Raw genomic sequence first — 14,552 nt, 5'->3', positions numbered from 1 at the left:
TTTACACCCAAGGCAGAATAAAAGTTTTACTAAAACTCAAGACTACAGTTACAGTGACAAAAAACATTTTAATAGACCCACCATTTCAATTTAACTGGAAAATAAAAAATAAAAAAGTTTTTAGTTTTTTTTTTTTTTTTTTTTTTTTCTGTTTTTGTAAAATGCCCAGGCATTCTCCAATATTACAAATACTGGTATACTTTTACAGTAAACAAGAAAAATTGAAATATATATTTTCATATATTTACTAAAATCCCGTCACCAAAAAAACAAGATACACATTGCCACAATGGCATTCAGAGAAACTTTATAAGCAAACTCAGAAAAAAAATACTTGATCGTTCAAAACACACATATACAGTCGTTTTTTTTTGTTACCCTTGTACTTGTTTCAATACTGTAAACGTATTTTAAGAGAGTGCACTAAATTATTTTTTTTTAAAGTTTCTGTTGTTCCTGATTTTTGTCCAGTCTCTTCCTTGACTATCTGTGGTATTACAATTCACTCCGGCGTTTTCTACTGAGGGATGCAGTCTTGTCCTGAAGTGAAGATATATATATATATATATATATATATATATATATATATATATATATATATATATATATATATAAATCAACTGCTGGGTACTTGTAATTATTTGTAAGTTTTTTTCTTTTATCATATCTTGCCTGATATTCTGATTCATGAAAACTAGAATTATGTCATTTAATTTATTTTTTTTTCTCAATCCTTTTGCTTCACAAAAGTATCAAGAGACATCAGATAGGAAGATCAGTATTCAAGGCACACTCACGTCAAATTGAAAGGCAGCACAAAAACTGTTCCAATAATTAATTTTAAATTTTATAGTGCCAGTATTGTGAATGCCATGCTTAGCAACACTGACACTTGAATCTCAGATGCTCCCTTGTACTTTGACCCTTTTACAAGGCCAATAGATCTATTAACTGTAATTTCTTGTTCAGAAGCCGTTGTTGTAATAACAAATTATAAAGTGCGGGTCAACTTAAGAGAAACAATTTATTTCAATTATTTTGTAAATGATCATCAATTCAAAAAGTTGACAGGATTGGGAAAACGCATTATTTAAAATAATGCAGTGTGGTGCACTAGGCAAGACGGTGCTTACTGACAATATTTTTTTTTTTCAAAACTCAAATTCTGCTGTGCATTCGTTATGTGATAAAGTTGCTACTCCTTAGAATGTTCAACTACACATCATGGGAAGTCCTATATGAAAAAAAGAAGAAAAAAATAGTCTTATTTTAAAGTAGGTGTTTCAATGAGATTTTCAGGTACTTCTACTGTGAGATTAACTGGTCTGGATAACTGGCATTGACTCGATTCAGTGGGTTCTAACCTACTTAACCAGATAAGTGAGCTTCATAATCTTTTTCAGAGTGGCACTATTTTACCATATATATTTCAAAAGCATACACGCAGCCTCTGTAGGCCGAGTCTGTACAGAGCACTCATTTGTTACACATGTGTGTCTAAAAATCAATTCCTTTATAGGGGCTCTTCACCGAAATTTGTAACTGAAGATCATCTTAACCTACTATTACAGATTATGCTTGATTAAACAAATGCCATAAATTAGGTGTGTGGTTTATCTGGTTAATTAGGTGACATCACTGAATAAAGCTATTAAAGTTATTCTGACAAAATTACCCACCCCTATTCCAAAACTAGAACAATATAAGCTGTGGTATCCATTGAAAACAATCATTTGTTAGAGTTTGGACAAATACAAATATATAGATACTATATATATATATATATATATATATACACACACACACACACACACACACACACACACACACACACACACACACACACACATTGTCTTCATTGTACTAAAACAGTTATATCAGATATGCATTAAGATGATAGTTTAAACCAGGAATTGCCTTGTATGATATAACTTACATATTTTCTGAGATTTTTGCTGCTCAACAGAATGACCAGATATAAAATGATATGTCAAGCCATGAGTTTTAATAGGTGCTTGCAGTTTCAACAGTGTGAGAAGCGAGAATTCATAAAAATTACAAAGAGTGGACTTGGAAAATCCACATGCTGCACTAAACTATTCTTCCTAATTATTTTGAATAAGTGAACCACTAAAAATGGCTATTTTTTGGCTCATGGCTGGCATGAAAAATGAAACGTCTGGAAAACTATAACTAACAATATGCCCCTCACAGAAAATAATGATAGCTAGACTACTGCGCTGTACTATAGCACTGTACTTGATGAGGCAACCTGGACCTTTGGTTCCTACAGAACTTTCTTTCTGTAGCAAAAATGGCAGGCTTGAAATAAATGTTAAAGCCTAGCCAAGTTTAAAGTGTAAGGGTACGGAAACATCAAATGTTTATTTAATAGCCAGCCATGGGCCAAGAAAAAAGGCCTTACTGGCACCTTTTTACTGAGCTATGGAGCTTTCATGCAGATTTATAATCAGCGTATCTATCTTTCTTAACTGTTCCAACTGAGGTGTTTTAATTAATGCCAAATGGTCATGTGAAACATTACAGACATTCCAAGATTCGGCTAATAGATCCAACTTACTTTAAATGGGATTTAATTTAAATGCAATGTATAAACTGTTAGAATTATATCTACTATGACTATTAATCAATATATAACAAGCAAAATCCTACTAATATCATTTTTTCCTCTGGTACTTTGTACCTAAAAGCAGCTGCCTGTAAGTTTTTACAGTGTTTTTCTTTTATTAATTTAGGCTTTTTTTTTTTTCTGGAAACCCTGCTATTTAATAGAAATAAAAATAAAACTCCCCCTACCATTTTTACTGTCAGTGCTACATATACAATACCATTGTTACAAATAGTAGGATGCTACAACTTTATAGGATTGTTGTCTGCTCTTTTTTTTGTAAAATGTAGCTTCTGTTTCACTTGTAAAAAATATGTAGATAATATTCAGAAATTACATATGTGTAGCTTAAATGTACAATTTGCTAGAAGCAGCGGCCCAAAAATGTTATTAAAAGTAACAAGGATTTTCTATTTCGCTCAAAAAAAAAAAATCTCAGGATTTCCACTGGGTGAAACATAAAAAGACAACCCAGTAAGTAATAAAAATAATAATAATATGAACAATAAAAAAAATAAACAAAAAAAAAAAAAAAATGTACCTGCACATGCCAATATTATTACAAAAATCCAATAAATACAGAAATTATTGCACAGTTAAAAGGCTCCATGTATACTTTACTGCTTAAAATCACCCTCAGATAGATAGTTTAAAAAACTAAATGCCAAGTGAGGCAGTTTAGACCGGCTTTAATTTTTTCTCAGTTGGCAGTTGACAAAACAAAACAAAACAAAAAAAAAAAACAAACATAAAAAACAATATCCAGCTAGCTTCTTGATTCCCTTCAAGAAGTGGAGAGGAGGATATCGAGGGGGGTTTAGCTTCTCTCTGCTTGTTCAATTTTTACTTCGTTTGTCATCAAATGTTCTCCATGCCATTTTTTCATGTGTTTCTCAAGGGTACTGTACACGCTGAAGGGCATTTGGCAAATGTCGCAGCGGTACACTTCCTTACCAAGCTGGCCGTGCGTCTTCATGTGGCGGGTGAGCTTGCTACTCTGGGCGCAGGCGTAGTTACACAGATCACACTTGTAGGGTCGCTCTCCCGTGTGACTGCGTCGATGGACTGTCAGGTTGCTGCAGTTCTTGAAGATCTTGCCGCAGTACTCGCAGGTGTCGCTCCTCCGGCTCTCCTTGGAGCTGGGCCTGCCTGGCCTGGGCCCACCTCCCAGGTGAGGGGTGCTGCCACCACTCGCTGTCCCGCTGCGCCCTGAGAGACCCCCATCTAGCATGTCTCCAGGTGGTGTAGAGAAACGCAGACTGCCATTCTCTGACGAGTGCTCGGATGATGTGGCGAAGGGAGATTGTCTGGAATCTGTGAATCCGAGGAACGGGTCCTTAATGAAGTGCCTTGAAGCTGCATAACCTACTAGCCACTGGGAGTATACGTTCTCTGAGGGGATCAGAGGCGCTGGTGGCAATTCCAGGTCCTTCTCTATCTTTATTCTCTTCGCTGATGAGTTGGACAAGCTGGGGCTTGTGATAGGGGTCGGCTTTCGAGGAAACAGACCTGAGAAAGAGTCACCTGATCCAAAGTTTCTACCATTCACAGTCCTTTCTTCCACATGATGTATCTCCCCTGCCACTGAGTTTGAATCCCCTGTGTCTCGCTGGCCGTCAGAACACCTTTTGGAGAAGGGGCCTCTTTTACGATTGTCTTCTAACAAGTCATTGTACTGTTGTATAGTGCTTAAACTCACATTTTCCACGATCTTGCTTAGAGAAAAGGACTTTTCATCTGGTGGGGGCTTTGATCCATTTTCCCTATTGCGATAGAACTCAGAGTCCATGCTATAGCTTGACTCAGGTCTGCTCTCATTTTCCAGCTCTTCTTCTTCCTCCTCCTCCTCTTCCTCCTCATTGTCCTGCCCCACAGAAGCTTCACTTTCATTTCTGAACTCTCTGTGTTTGATCCCCTCACCAGTGATTTCGCTGGTGCTGGGCTCAGGAGAACTAGTGGTAGAGAGTCCATCATCAGACCTTCCTGTCATTGAGCCAGACTTATGCATGTGCGTCTTCATGTGTCTCTTGAGTTTGCTGGCTTGGGAGCAGGCATGGTCACAGAGCTGGCACTTGTAGGGCTTTTCTCCTGTGTGACTTCGCCGGTGTACAACAAGGTTACTCTGAAACTTGAAAGTCTTTCCACAGAATTCACAGGACTTACTTTTTAACTGGGGCTGAGGAGATGTGGTATGGTTAGGGGCCATTGGTGGCAGTGGAGGGGTGCTCATGAAAGGTGATTTTGGGCTAGGTTGGAATGGGTTGAGTAGGCGGTGCATAGGGGTAGTGCGGCTTGGCGAAAGGGGTGGGGTGGAACTGCTGTTTCCTGCAAGTTCTCTGAGTCGTCTGGAAAAATCCATCGATTGGGACTCTATTGCCATTGGTGTCAGGCGCATAACTCTTTCGAAGGCACTGGGATGTTGGGAGATCAAGCCCATTTCCTCGGCACTAAGGTGTTCCAGGCGGTGTGGGTCCAAATGATGGCGGGGTGGAGGGCTGACAAAAGGGGGAGTGTTCGGAAGACGGCTTTCCAGAAAGCTTGGCGGCTCTCGAAGCACAGGTCCTGTCATTCGAAGAAGATGGAAGGGGTTGCTGTCTCCAAGGAAACTGGTTAGAGGGGAATTGGGTACAGGTTCAGATCCCATTGGTGGAGGAATGGTGATCCTTGGAGTCAAGGAACTGCTGGAGGGATTTGTCTCCAGGTAGATGCGAATTCCATGTGTGTTCTGAGCATGCTGGAGAAGGAACCAGGCGCTGTTAAAGGGCTGCTTGCAAGTTGTGCAAATATAGCTTGAAGGTTCATCTCTACCTGTAATGAAATTGAAAAGAATGTCAATTATTGTGTATTAAATCACTTTCATATAAAAACTGTGTTAATTTTCTTCATTTAGAAATAATGTGAATCACTTTTTATTGATTTACCACATTACAGAGAAAAACACATTTGTAAATAAAAAATGCTACTGTACATAGAGCAGTGGTTTTAGTATTTACTTATTAAAAATGTTACTGATAAATATCACTCATTTATCAGTTAATTTTGTGGATACAAAGTTGGGGCACTTCCTGAATAATACTGATGTGTATACATAACTGTTAAGACTCAATGAAAGGTGCAGAGTGTATCTTTGGATAGTACATAATACATACTGTAATTTGTTACCTAGTTATATAAATAACACTATTGCATACATGATTGGAATAGTGTTTAACTGTTCTCTTTACAACCAAATTGGCAATGCCCAATGAAAGTAATTATAATAACCAAACCACCCCTACTGTACATAACCCCATCCAGCCCCCCACTTTACAAAAATACTAACAACATAAAAAAGAATGTATAGCACAATTCTATGTTATATTTAATTGTATTTAATTTGAGTGGGAGTGTAGCAGAATGTAATTTTCAAATGTGTTTTAAAAGTATTTCTCTCTTTGATATTTTCATCATCAAACTGAGCAGATCAGGTGGTACCAACTATTTTATTTCATATGCCTTTTCTCCGTTCTTCACCACAACATACATGTTGTTTTGCTGTGTTTGCAGTGAATCTTGGTAAGTATCCAAACATACGATTGCTGCAACTTTGTATGGCATCACACAGCACTGAAATACAAGTTATCTTCTGACACTCAGTTTAGTGTTACTTCTGGTTCATTCAGTTGTGAAGAAGACCTTAGCCTAAAGAATAATGTTTTCTAATTTTTGGATAACAATTATGGGTCATTAAATGATTGACTTTTTTGGAATTAAATTTTGTAAATAGGAGGTTGCTGACCACCTTGAATACAGTATTTTATGAATTTCATTAATATCCCAAAGTACAGTGCATCTACATACATATATATATATATATATATATATATATATATATATATATATACACACACACACACACACACACACACACACACACACACACACACACAAAGTGGAAATGTAGCAGAACTGATTTTAATAATACAAATCATAGTCATAATTATACATTTATTTCATAATATATTACTACATTGTCTACTGTTTTGTCCATGTAGTCCATATAAATATCTTTAATAACTTATGAAATATGAAACGTCTTCCATAATACCTACCACCTGGAACAGAGTATTATATCAATGATTAATTATATAAATTGTAATGTAGTATTGTGTAGCTTTAACTACACATGACTGATTGATGCTGCTGTTCTGTGTTATCCAGGTTCTATAATGCAAAAGGGACTCATTAAGCAGCACTACAAACAGGCAGTGATATACAATGTATACAGTAGGAAGGAATGTTGTCCAGTGATCTTTGGGGAGTTATAAAAACACAATCAAAATGATAACTGTGCACTCGTTTGTCTCGTGTATCTATAAAATGAAAGCGTACTGCGCTGGCCTACTCCTGGCCACGAGAAATCAGGTATCAGGATAGTATAACTCTCCCCTTTCCATTCCAAACAAAAACCAAGTGTAGCAGTACACACTGCTTTTAATCCTCAGAGAGGTGTTTAAATTGTGAAGCAAGCTTTATTACCACACTAAGCATTAAAAGCGGATGCCCTTTGAGTAGACAGAGAAAAAGAAGAAAGGAGGAGCGTGGATGATAATTACCTTACAAATCCCTTGCTATTACTATTCAATAAACTACTTATCTTCGTATCTTACTTCTATTGCATCCCATACAGTCATACTGTATTTGCTTCTCATAGTGCCATGTGCATAAAATCAAAATAACACCATCCTTGCAGGAATATTTTTATCTGACAGCTTGCAGAACTGCCCTACCCTAAACACAAGTAATTAAATGGTCTTTAATTGCAATATTGATTCAAGCTACCATATTTAAAATTAATCAGCTTTTTCACAAGCACAAAACACTGAATCACGAGGGCATATTTAAGGAACAAAGTACATTCAATATTTCTGCATCTTTAATGTCATTAATTTAGTATGAAATAAAAGTGTAAATGATCTAAAAGAAGAAATACAGTCTACTCTAATTATAAACCACTAATAGAACACCCTTTCTGCCATAAAGCAACTACCTAACTTGGCTTCCAGCAACATTACATCCTATTAGAATCACGGTCATTATATCACATACCTCATTATAACATGCAGAGTACAGTATGGTTTGCTTCCCAAAGGCAGTCTCATAACAAGTGTGGCATGTGGAATTAAAGTTTTAATGCCGACTCACATTTTCTAAAGTTTTTATTTGTTCAGTTACAAATGGAAGTCAGTTTCCTTAAAAGATGTTTCATCTCCAGGACCTTCCTATGAGAAGAGCACCTGCTCTGCACTGTTGAAAAGCAGGACAAAAACTTGGTCGGATCTCGTAACAATAGAAACCCCTTCGAATAAAAAATGATCGAAAGCAAGAGGCTCATTTAGTCATTGCACATTAAAAACTAAAAATCACATCTTAAAAGAAAGCAAACCAACCAAGCCAACATTTGTTACACTTGGAATGAACACTGTCTGCATATCATCAGAGCCAGCAAGGTGGCTTAAGTCAAGGTTACTCACCACATTCACAGGGATAGCAATTTCACAATTATTTTTGCAGAATTCAAAATCCTTATTAAAAATTATGAAAGCTTTAAAGTATAAACTGTAAAAAAAAAAAAAAAAAGCAGAGTACACCATTGTCACTGTGCACTGTTTTCACATCTGATTTTCTATGATTTAAAAATCTGTAAAATACTATCAAGGCTAAATAACACAAAAAGTAGAGTAATGTATAGGAAACAAAAGGATTTTTCCGGTGTATCCATTCACTATGCCTTACTACTTTTGGTGCACTGTACAGAGCGTATCACTATACAATTCAAATTGAGGGTGACAGCATCCCTCAATGCTTTAATCCCAAAGACTACTAAACACTACAACAATTTTCCAACTTTCCATTTTTTTCTCAAGGTTCTACTGATTGGGTGTGAAGTTATTCTGCAAACTAAACTTCTCACACAGCTCACAAGTCATTGGGGTCTGAATGTTCATTTCTGCCCCGCAATTAAGACAAATCAATGCGTACTGCTTAAAATGGTATTTCTCCTCATGATAAAGGGACTCGGGCGTGAGTTTATTGAGAAGTGTTCAGCGTCTGCCCTCCCGGGGGGAATTCAGTCCAACGCAGATGGTAAATAAAGTATCCAGCCTTAGGCGAGAGCACATTATGCTAATTCTAATGTCAGCTGTACTTTAATATACAGCTCTATTTAATCACCCCATTATTTCACATTTCCATATGAAAAAAAAGAGAAAAACCCGTGGCACTTCTTTTGCTGCAGCGGATGCTTTTCTGCTCAGCGTGACAGTGTGAAGCTCTCTGCGCATAACACACACGCACCCACAGACACACATTACAGGAACGGGCAACGGATGTATGTGTAAACATGCAAAAAAATAAAAAGCGGTGTTTTTTTTCTAAAGGCTACTCAAACATCATAAAACATTAGTGTTCCAGTCTGATATTCCATAAAGGCAGTTCCTTTATGGACAATTGTTCTGTTTTTTTTTTTTAATCATCAGGTCTTAATTTCTCAGTAAAGTGGTTCACATGCTGTAAAAAAAAAAAAAAACAGTAATCCAAGTTTCACTCAAATTACCTGATATTTTAGCAAAGAAAAATTCAAAGACAACATGTGCACAACTGCCAGGATTAAGGAAATTGCAAACTCAACAGTGGCTGTGTCATCCATGGTGTGCTTTCACAACATGGAAGGTTTGATTCAATTAACAAGATATTATTCATAATAACCATCTTATGATTTATAAAGCTTAACAAAATACTGTACCTGCCCAGTGTTTACTGTACAGTCTGAATATACATTATTACCCCATACATTTTTTTTTATTGATTTATTGTTATGTTTCATTACCAGTATTTATTAATTAACATCAGTTCCAATACCTTTTAGAGTAGAACTGTAGCAGCAGGTTAGTAGTGATATTTAGGGCTCGATGTTAGAATTTTAATAATTGTTAATTCTTTTTCATGTAAAAAATGTAGGCAATGTAAATGCATCATACAATGGACATATCATGGGGATTTTGTTTTTGTTCCTCAGAAAAATGAAGGGTACTTTGACATAGAGAAAAGTAGGAGGTCTGCGATAAGAGAACTCAATTTTGTGTGAACAAAAGGTTCACGCACATCCATTTTTTGACAAAGCCGCCCCCCCCCCCCCCAAAAATATATATATATATATATATATATATATATATATATATACTGTATATACCATATATAATATATTTTGGGAAAACCCTTTTTCCTTACAATAAAGTGTCATTTAAAATCTCAGAAAATGGATATTGGATCTTTTAATGAGGTGCTCATTTGCTGACATTCGTTTTACTATAGAGACTTCATTTAGACTTATCTAGCGTAAAGAATTTTTCTTTCCTGTAAGTACCGTGTTAGGTCTGGAAGCCTTTCTCTCTCTATTAGTGGAAGCGTGCCTCGTTGGGCTGGAAGGGCGCCTGTGTTTTGTTTGGCTTTCGTTCATACACTGCCTTGGCAGGAAATCTCTTGGACGGCTTACAGAGAAAAGAAAAAAAAAATAGCACGGTAGCACTCGCGTTCTAATGGGAGTCTGTCACACACTCATTGCAATATCTACTATTAAAGTCAATGCTTCCCACCGAGCACAAACAGATATCCTCAAAATGTAAAATTTTTAAATATGATTGTCTAACAATAAAGGTTTCTTTTAATTTATTTATTTTTTTAATCAGTTATCCTTTCCTGTAAAATCTCATGTGCAAACTTAGTTACTGGCTACAAAAACTTCTGCTGAAACGAAACCCTCACTGCTCAATAGCCATAAACGCGACATCCTAATTTAAACAAGTAAGTCGTTTTCTAACAGCTCTTCTTAACTAGATTGTGGGATTCTCAGCCCTGTCTAAATGAAATGGATCCCCATAGATTCGGTCATTGCAGTACTAAACTAGACATGAGTGTTTTTGTTCACAAAAACAGACCCTCTCTGGGGTCCTAAACTGCAACAGCGCCTTTAACAGTATCGAATGTTTGTAACAATACTGGGGGGAAAAAAAAAAAAAAACTAGCATAATTCTTTAACAAATGTTTCAAAATCAAGTCTTTATCATATCTTATAAATATGTGGAAAATGAGTAGTGGGTGTAAAGAAGTATATGAAATATGTATAATTAATAGTTTCTGAAACATGGCACAGAATGGTTAATTTATACTAACTAATAATCACAGATGACTGAGGGAATCATAGAATATAACTGTATACCAAATTACGGAAACAGAGAAAATCAAAGGACTCAGGCGTGCACTCAATTTTGAAGAAATATTTCAACATGTGCGGTGTTATGAAAAGGAAAAAAAATCACATAACAGCAAATATGACAGCTATATTAGGTCAAGTTGAAGGTCACTGGTCACTAGCCACAAAAGGGTTCATTCTGAGTGTTACCCGTAAGAAAACTTGACCTGCAGTAGAACATCATAAAACAGCAGTTTACTGAATACAAAGCCAGTATCTCAAAGGTGAAACCAAAAACTGTATACTGCTTGCACATTGACTCCAGTGTGCACAAAACAGTCACATTGCTTAAAGTACCCTGCTCCTTAATTGAACATTAATATTGGAATCCAAACCTTAGTTCAGAGGATCTTTTTAATATGCTATAATTTCTGACAAATCGAAGTGTTTTACCTTATTCAGTTCCACCATCACTGGATTCAAATCAAATATCTGATGTAGGATATCTGTGCCTTGGCTATAATCTTAAATCCTAGTAATATAAGCTTTAGTATAGCTCATCTTGTGGGCGGTTTCACACATTCTGTACAGTGGAGCACCCTGCTGTTACTCTCCAGAACACTGATGTATTATCTTCAAAAGACTCATGTCTCAGTCTCTCCCTAAATTAAAGTCAGACTCCCTCAATTTGCATCTTTCCTTACCGGATGTGCCATATGCTGTTAAATGACAACGGTTACAAATAAATTTGCTGGTTGTTGACTGAGAGTGAAGAGGACAGCCAGTAGCCTTCTTCAAAAGCACATGTACATTTTGGAGGTGCAGTATAGGATAGGGGGTATTGTTTCACCAGTGCAAAATGCACTGGGATAACATGCCATTCATTTCTAGTACAGTACTAACCAGCTTCTAGCAATATACAAAAGCCCTTTTGCAGAGATCACCAACGCCATACTTCAGAGCTAGCAGTGCAATAACGAATAAAACTGCTCATTATGGACTGATTTCAGTTTTCACTATGATTCAATTTGCAGTAATTACTGTGGCCTGCGTAATAAAAACTGCTACAAAATGCGAAGGTCAACTACCAGTTAGGAGTGTTCATTTTCATCTCAATGTATTCATCGTCAGCTCCTAATGGCCCAATTTTCTCCCCTCGCTCTTCAATAAATATTGCTGGAATTACAGGTTAAATAGCTAAATTAAATCATCGCTATTATGGTAGGCTGCACTGCATTGCTTCAGAAACAGGTTTACCTCTCAATGTTCAATTAGAGAGGAAGTGCCAATAGCCAGACAGTTTGCGATTAATGTCAGAAGAGCAGAACGATCATATTATAACACTTTTTTTTCACTGCTCAAAACAAGACAAATGTCTTCTGTAGCTTTTTTTTATTTTTTATTACTGAACTACTAGAGTGAATCTGTTATGCATAATAGTTAGTGAAAAAGAACAGAGGAAAAAATAATTATAAGAAGCAATCACAACCTAGCTTTGGGATGCATCTCTGTAACTGCTAAGTGATTCTGAATCATTTATCTCACACTGAGGTAAAATGCACCACTTTCTGAACTATGTATGTCAAACCAAATAGACAATGCCTTGCCTCTGATCATTTCTGTGTGTCTCTAGAAAATAGAGTAGTAGCCTAAGGTGATTTTTCAATGTTTTTTGTTGCATGTCATTTTCTTCCTGCAAAATAACTACAACTAATTCCACATTTAACTCTTTAGATACATCCCATCAAATCTGAAAAAGCTTTAAATGTAAGATTACATGGATGCTAACTGGTGTTCTACTGGTTTTGTGACATTTTTTGCCATGACAGCCAATTTCATTCTAGTTTCATAATGTACTGAACCACAAATTCTTAGAAAAATTCTTAAATGAAATATAATTTGATATTGTCTATGATATTTTGTCAGGGTTAAAGGATGGCAAGCATCTGTATATGTGGAGAATGTTGGCACGAGTAGAAGTTGTTTAATTGGTGAGAGGGAAAATAAGGCTGATGAAGAGAATACTGGACAATTGTCACCATTTTGAATTGACTGTAGTTGAGTGAAATTTTAAAAGCTGCCTCAGGTATGATTTTTTTAAAGCAGGTAATGTCAACCATGCTGATATGGAGAATACGTCATGGTAAAAACAGATCCTGAACAGTCCACAATCCATTTATATAACCTACAATACACACATTCTCATAACTATTTAATCTCAAACTCAAACTGTTTCTCAGTGAGGCATTTATATTATTAAATCAGATTATCCACCCTGTGTTGTATTAAGACACATGGTTTTGATTGGGCGTTGAACCTGTATGCAAGTAAAAGTTCAGTAAACTAGATGGATAAAACATACAGCCATCTCCATGAACATCTAAAACCTGATAAAAGTTAATTATCCAAACTCTGCCGCTAGAGAAATGTGATCAATTGATTGTCTACTGTACAGTACAGTGCATAGAGCCACACACCAATTTCTTCATTTTTATACTTCTTTACTTGTGCACACTCAGAGTGTGAATTTCTACTTCCTCAAGACTGAGGAAAGTCTTGTGGTAAACCTAAAAACTGTAGGAAAGCTCAAGGTGAAAATGAATTGTGATAAACCACAAATGACTGTACTGTGCCAGTTTATGGTACTGTTAAAAATAAGTATTACCCTCTATAGTAAAAAAAAGAAGAAAAAAAAAGAAAACATGAGTATTTTAAAGATTGCAACAATCTGTTATTTGGACCAATAATGTTTGTTATTGTTGGCAAAATTTAAATAATTGTACTGTTTTACAATTCCAATACATCTGATTTTCATTTAGAACAAGTGAGGTGGTACTTGAACGTTTCTGTGCATTTTCTGTACTTCTTAATGTTTCCTGCTATTTCTAGCTTGATGTTCATTACCATCTATAGCATACAATCTAAAGCTCCCTGCAGTCTCTAATTCCAAACCTTACATGTCTATGTTCTCACTCACACTAGATCGAAGGCAACAATTACATGCAAATCACTTAATGGTATTATAAAACCAGGAACAATACTTCTAGAACCAGGTGGGACGGCACGGATCCCATTTGTTTCTACATTATATTAGTTTGCATATTTCACATTGAAGAACTCTTTCTTTATATATATTTAGTATGGATTTTCACTTTACCTGCTCTTTTATACAATGCATGAAAACAAGTTCACTAGAAACTGAACTCACAACAATGTTTGTCGAAAACAAAATGAAAGCAGAGTGCTTGTGTCCACATTGTAAATAACACCCAATGGGCTAGATTCTCAATGTGTATTATAAAACATCAAATTATGAACTGATAGCATACATAAACACGTGGATGTTGTGCAGTATAGGTTATTAAAAGCATATACTTTTTACTTATAGTCTTGTAGTCGAGGAAGTAAAGAAACAATGACCTAACCTGGAGACACATATCAGAGAAAGAACCGTGACAGGGCAAGAGCGGTTAGGGCTTAACAGTCAGAAAAGAGGGGCAGTACATGAAAGTGATGGAATTTCTGGCTCCATACACAGAGAGTAGTAGAAGGTCATTGTTGTTAAGTATTTTCAGTAGCTCATTGCTAGCTTCCCAACTTTTAGATATATTTATTACAGGAGCGAGTGTTTGAAAAATTAAATATTGGTTATACGGTTGCTGATGCTATGACAATTGTGTTGTCTAATATAAG

The 14,552-nt window shown here is 36.1% G+C and overlaps 1 protein-coding gene across 2 annotated transcripts in view; it reads right to left on the bottom strand.

Annotated features, from left to right (window-relative positions):
- Positions 1-441: 441 nt before the first annotated feature.
- LOC121329847 (B-cell lymphoma/leukemia 11B-like) overlaps positions 442-14,552 on the bottom strand; it is a 39,338-nt gene continuing 25,227 nt past the window's right edge. The window contains exons 3-4 of one of the 2 annotated variants that reach the window (XM_041275759.1): positions 3,584-5,437; positions 442-1,234 (exon numbers count right to left, since the gene is read on the bottom strand). In XM_041275759.1, the coding sequence (XP_041131693.1) occupies positions 1,212-1,234; positions 3,584-5,437 (1,877 nt within the window). In that variant the 3' untranslated portion in view covers positions 442-1,211. Of the gene's footprint in view, positions 1,235-3,303; positions 5,438-14,552 lie in introns of those variants that run through there. The other variant, XM_041275758.1, reaches the window with a different exon arrangement.

This window comes from Polyodon spathula, chromosome 17 (assembly GCF_017654505.1).
Source record: "Polyodon spathula isolate WHYD16114869_AA chromosome 17, ASM1765450v1, whole genome shotgun sequence".
NCBI lineage: Eukaryota > Metazoa > Chordata > Actinopteri > Acipenseriformes > Polyodontidae > Polyodon > Polyodon spathula.
The sequence above is the reverse complement of the archived record's forward strand: the minus strand, read 5'-3'. Positions and strand labels throughout refer to the sequence as shown.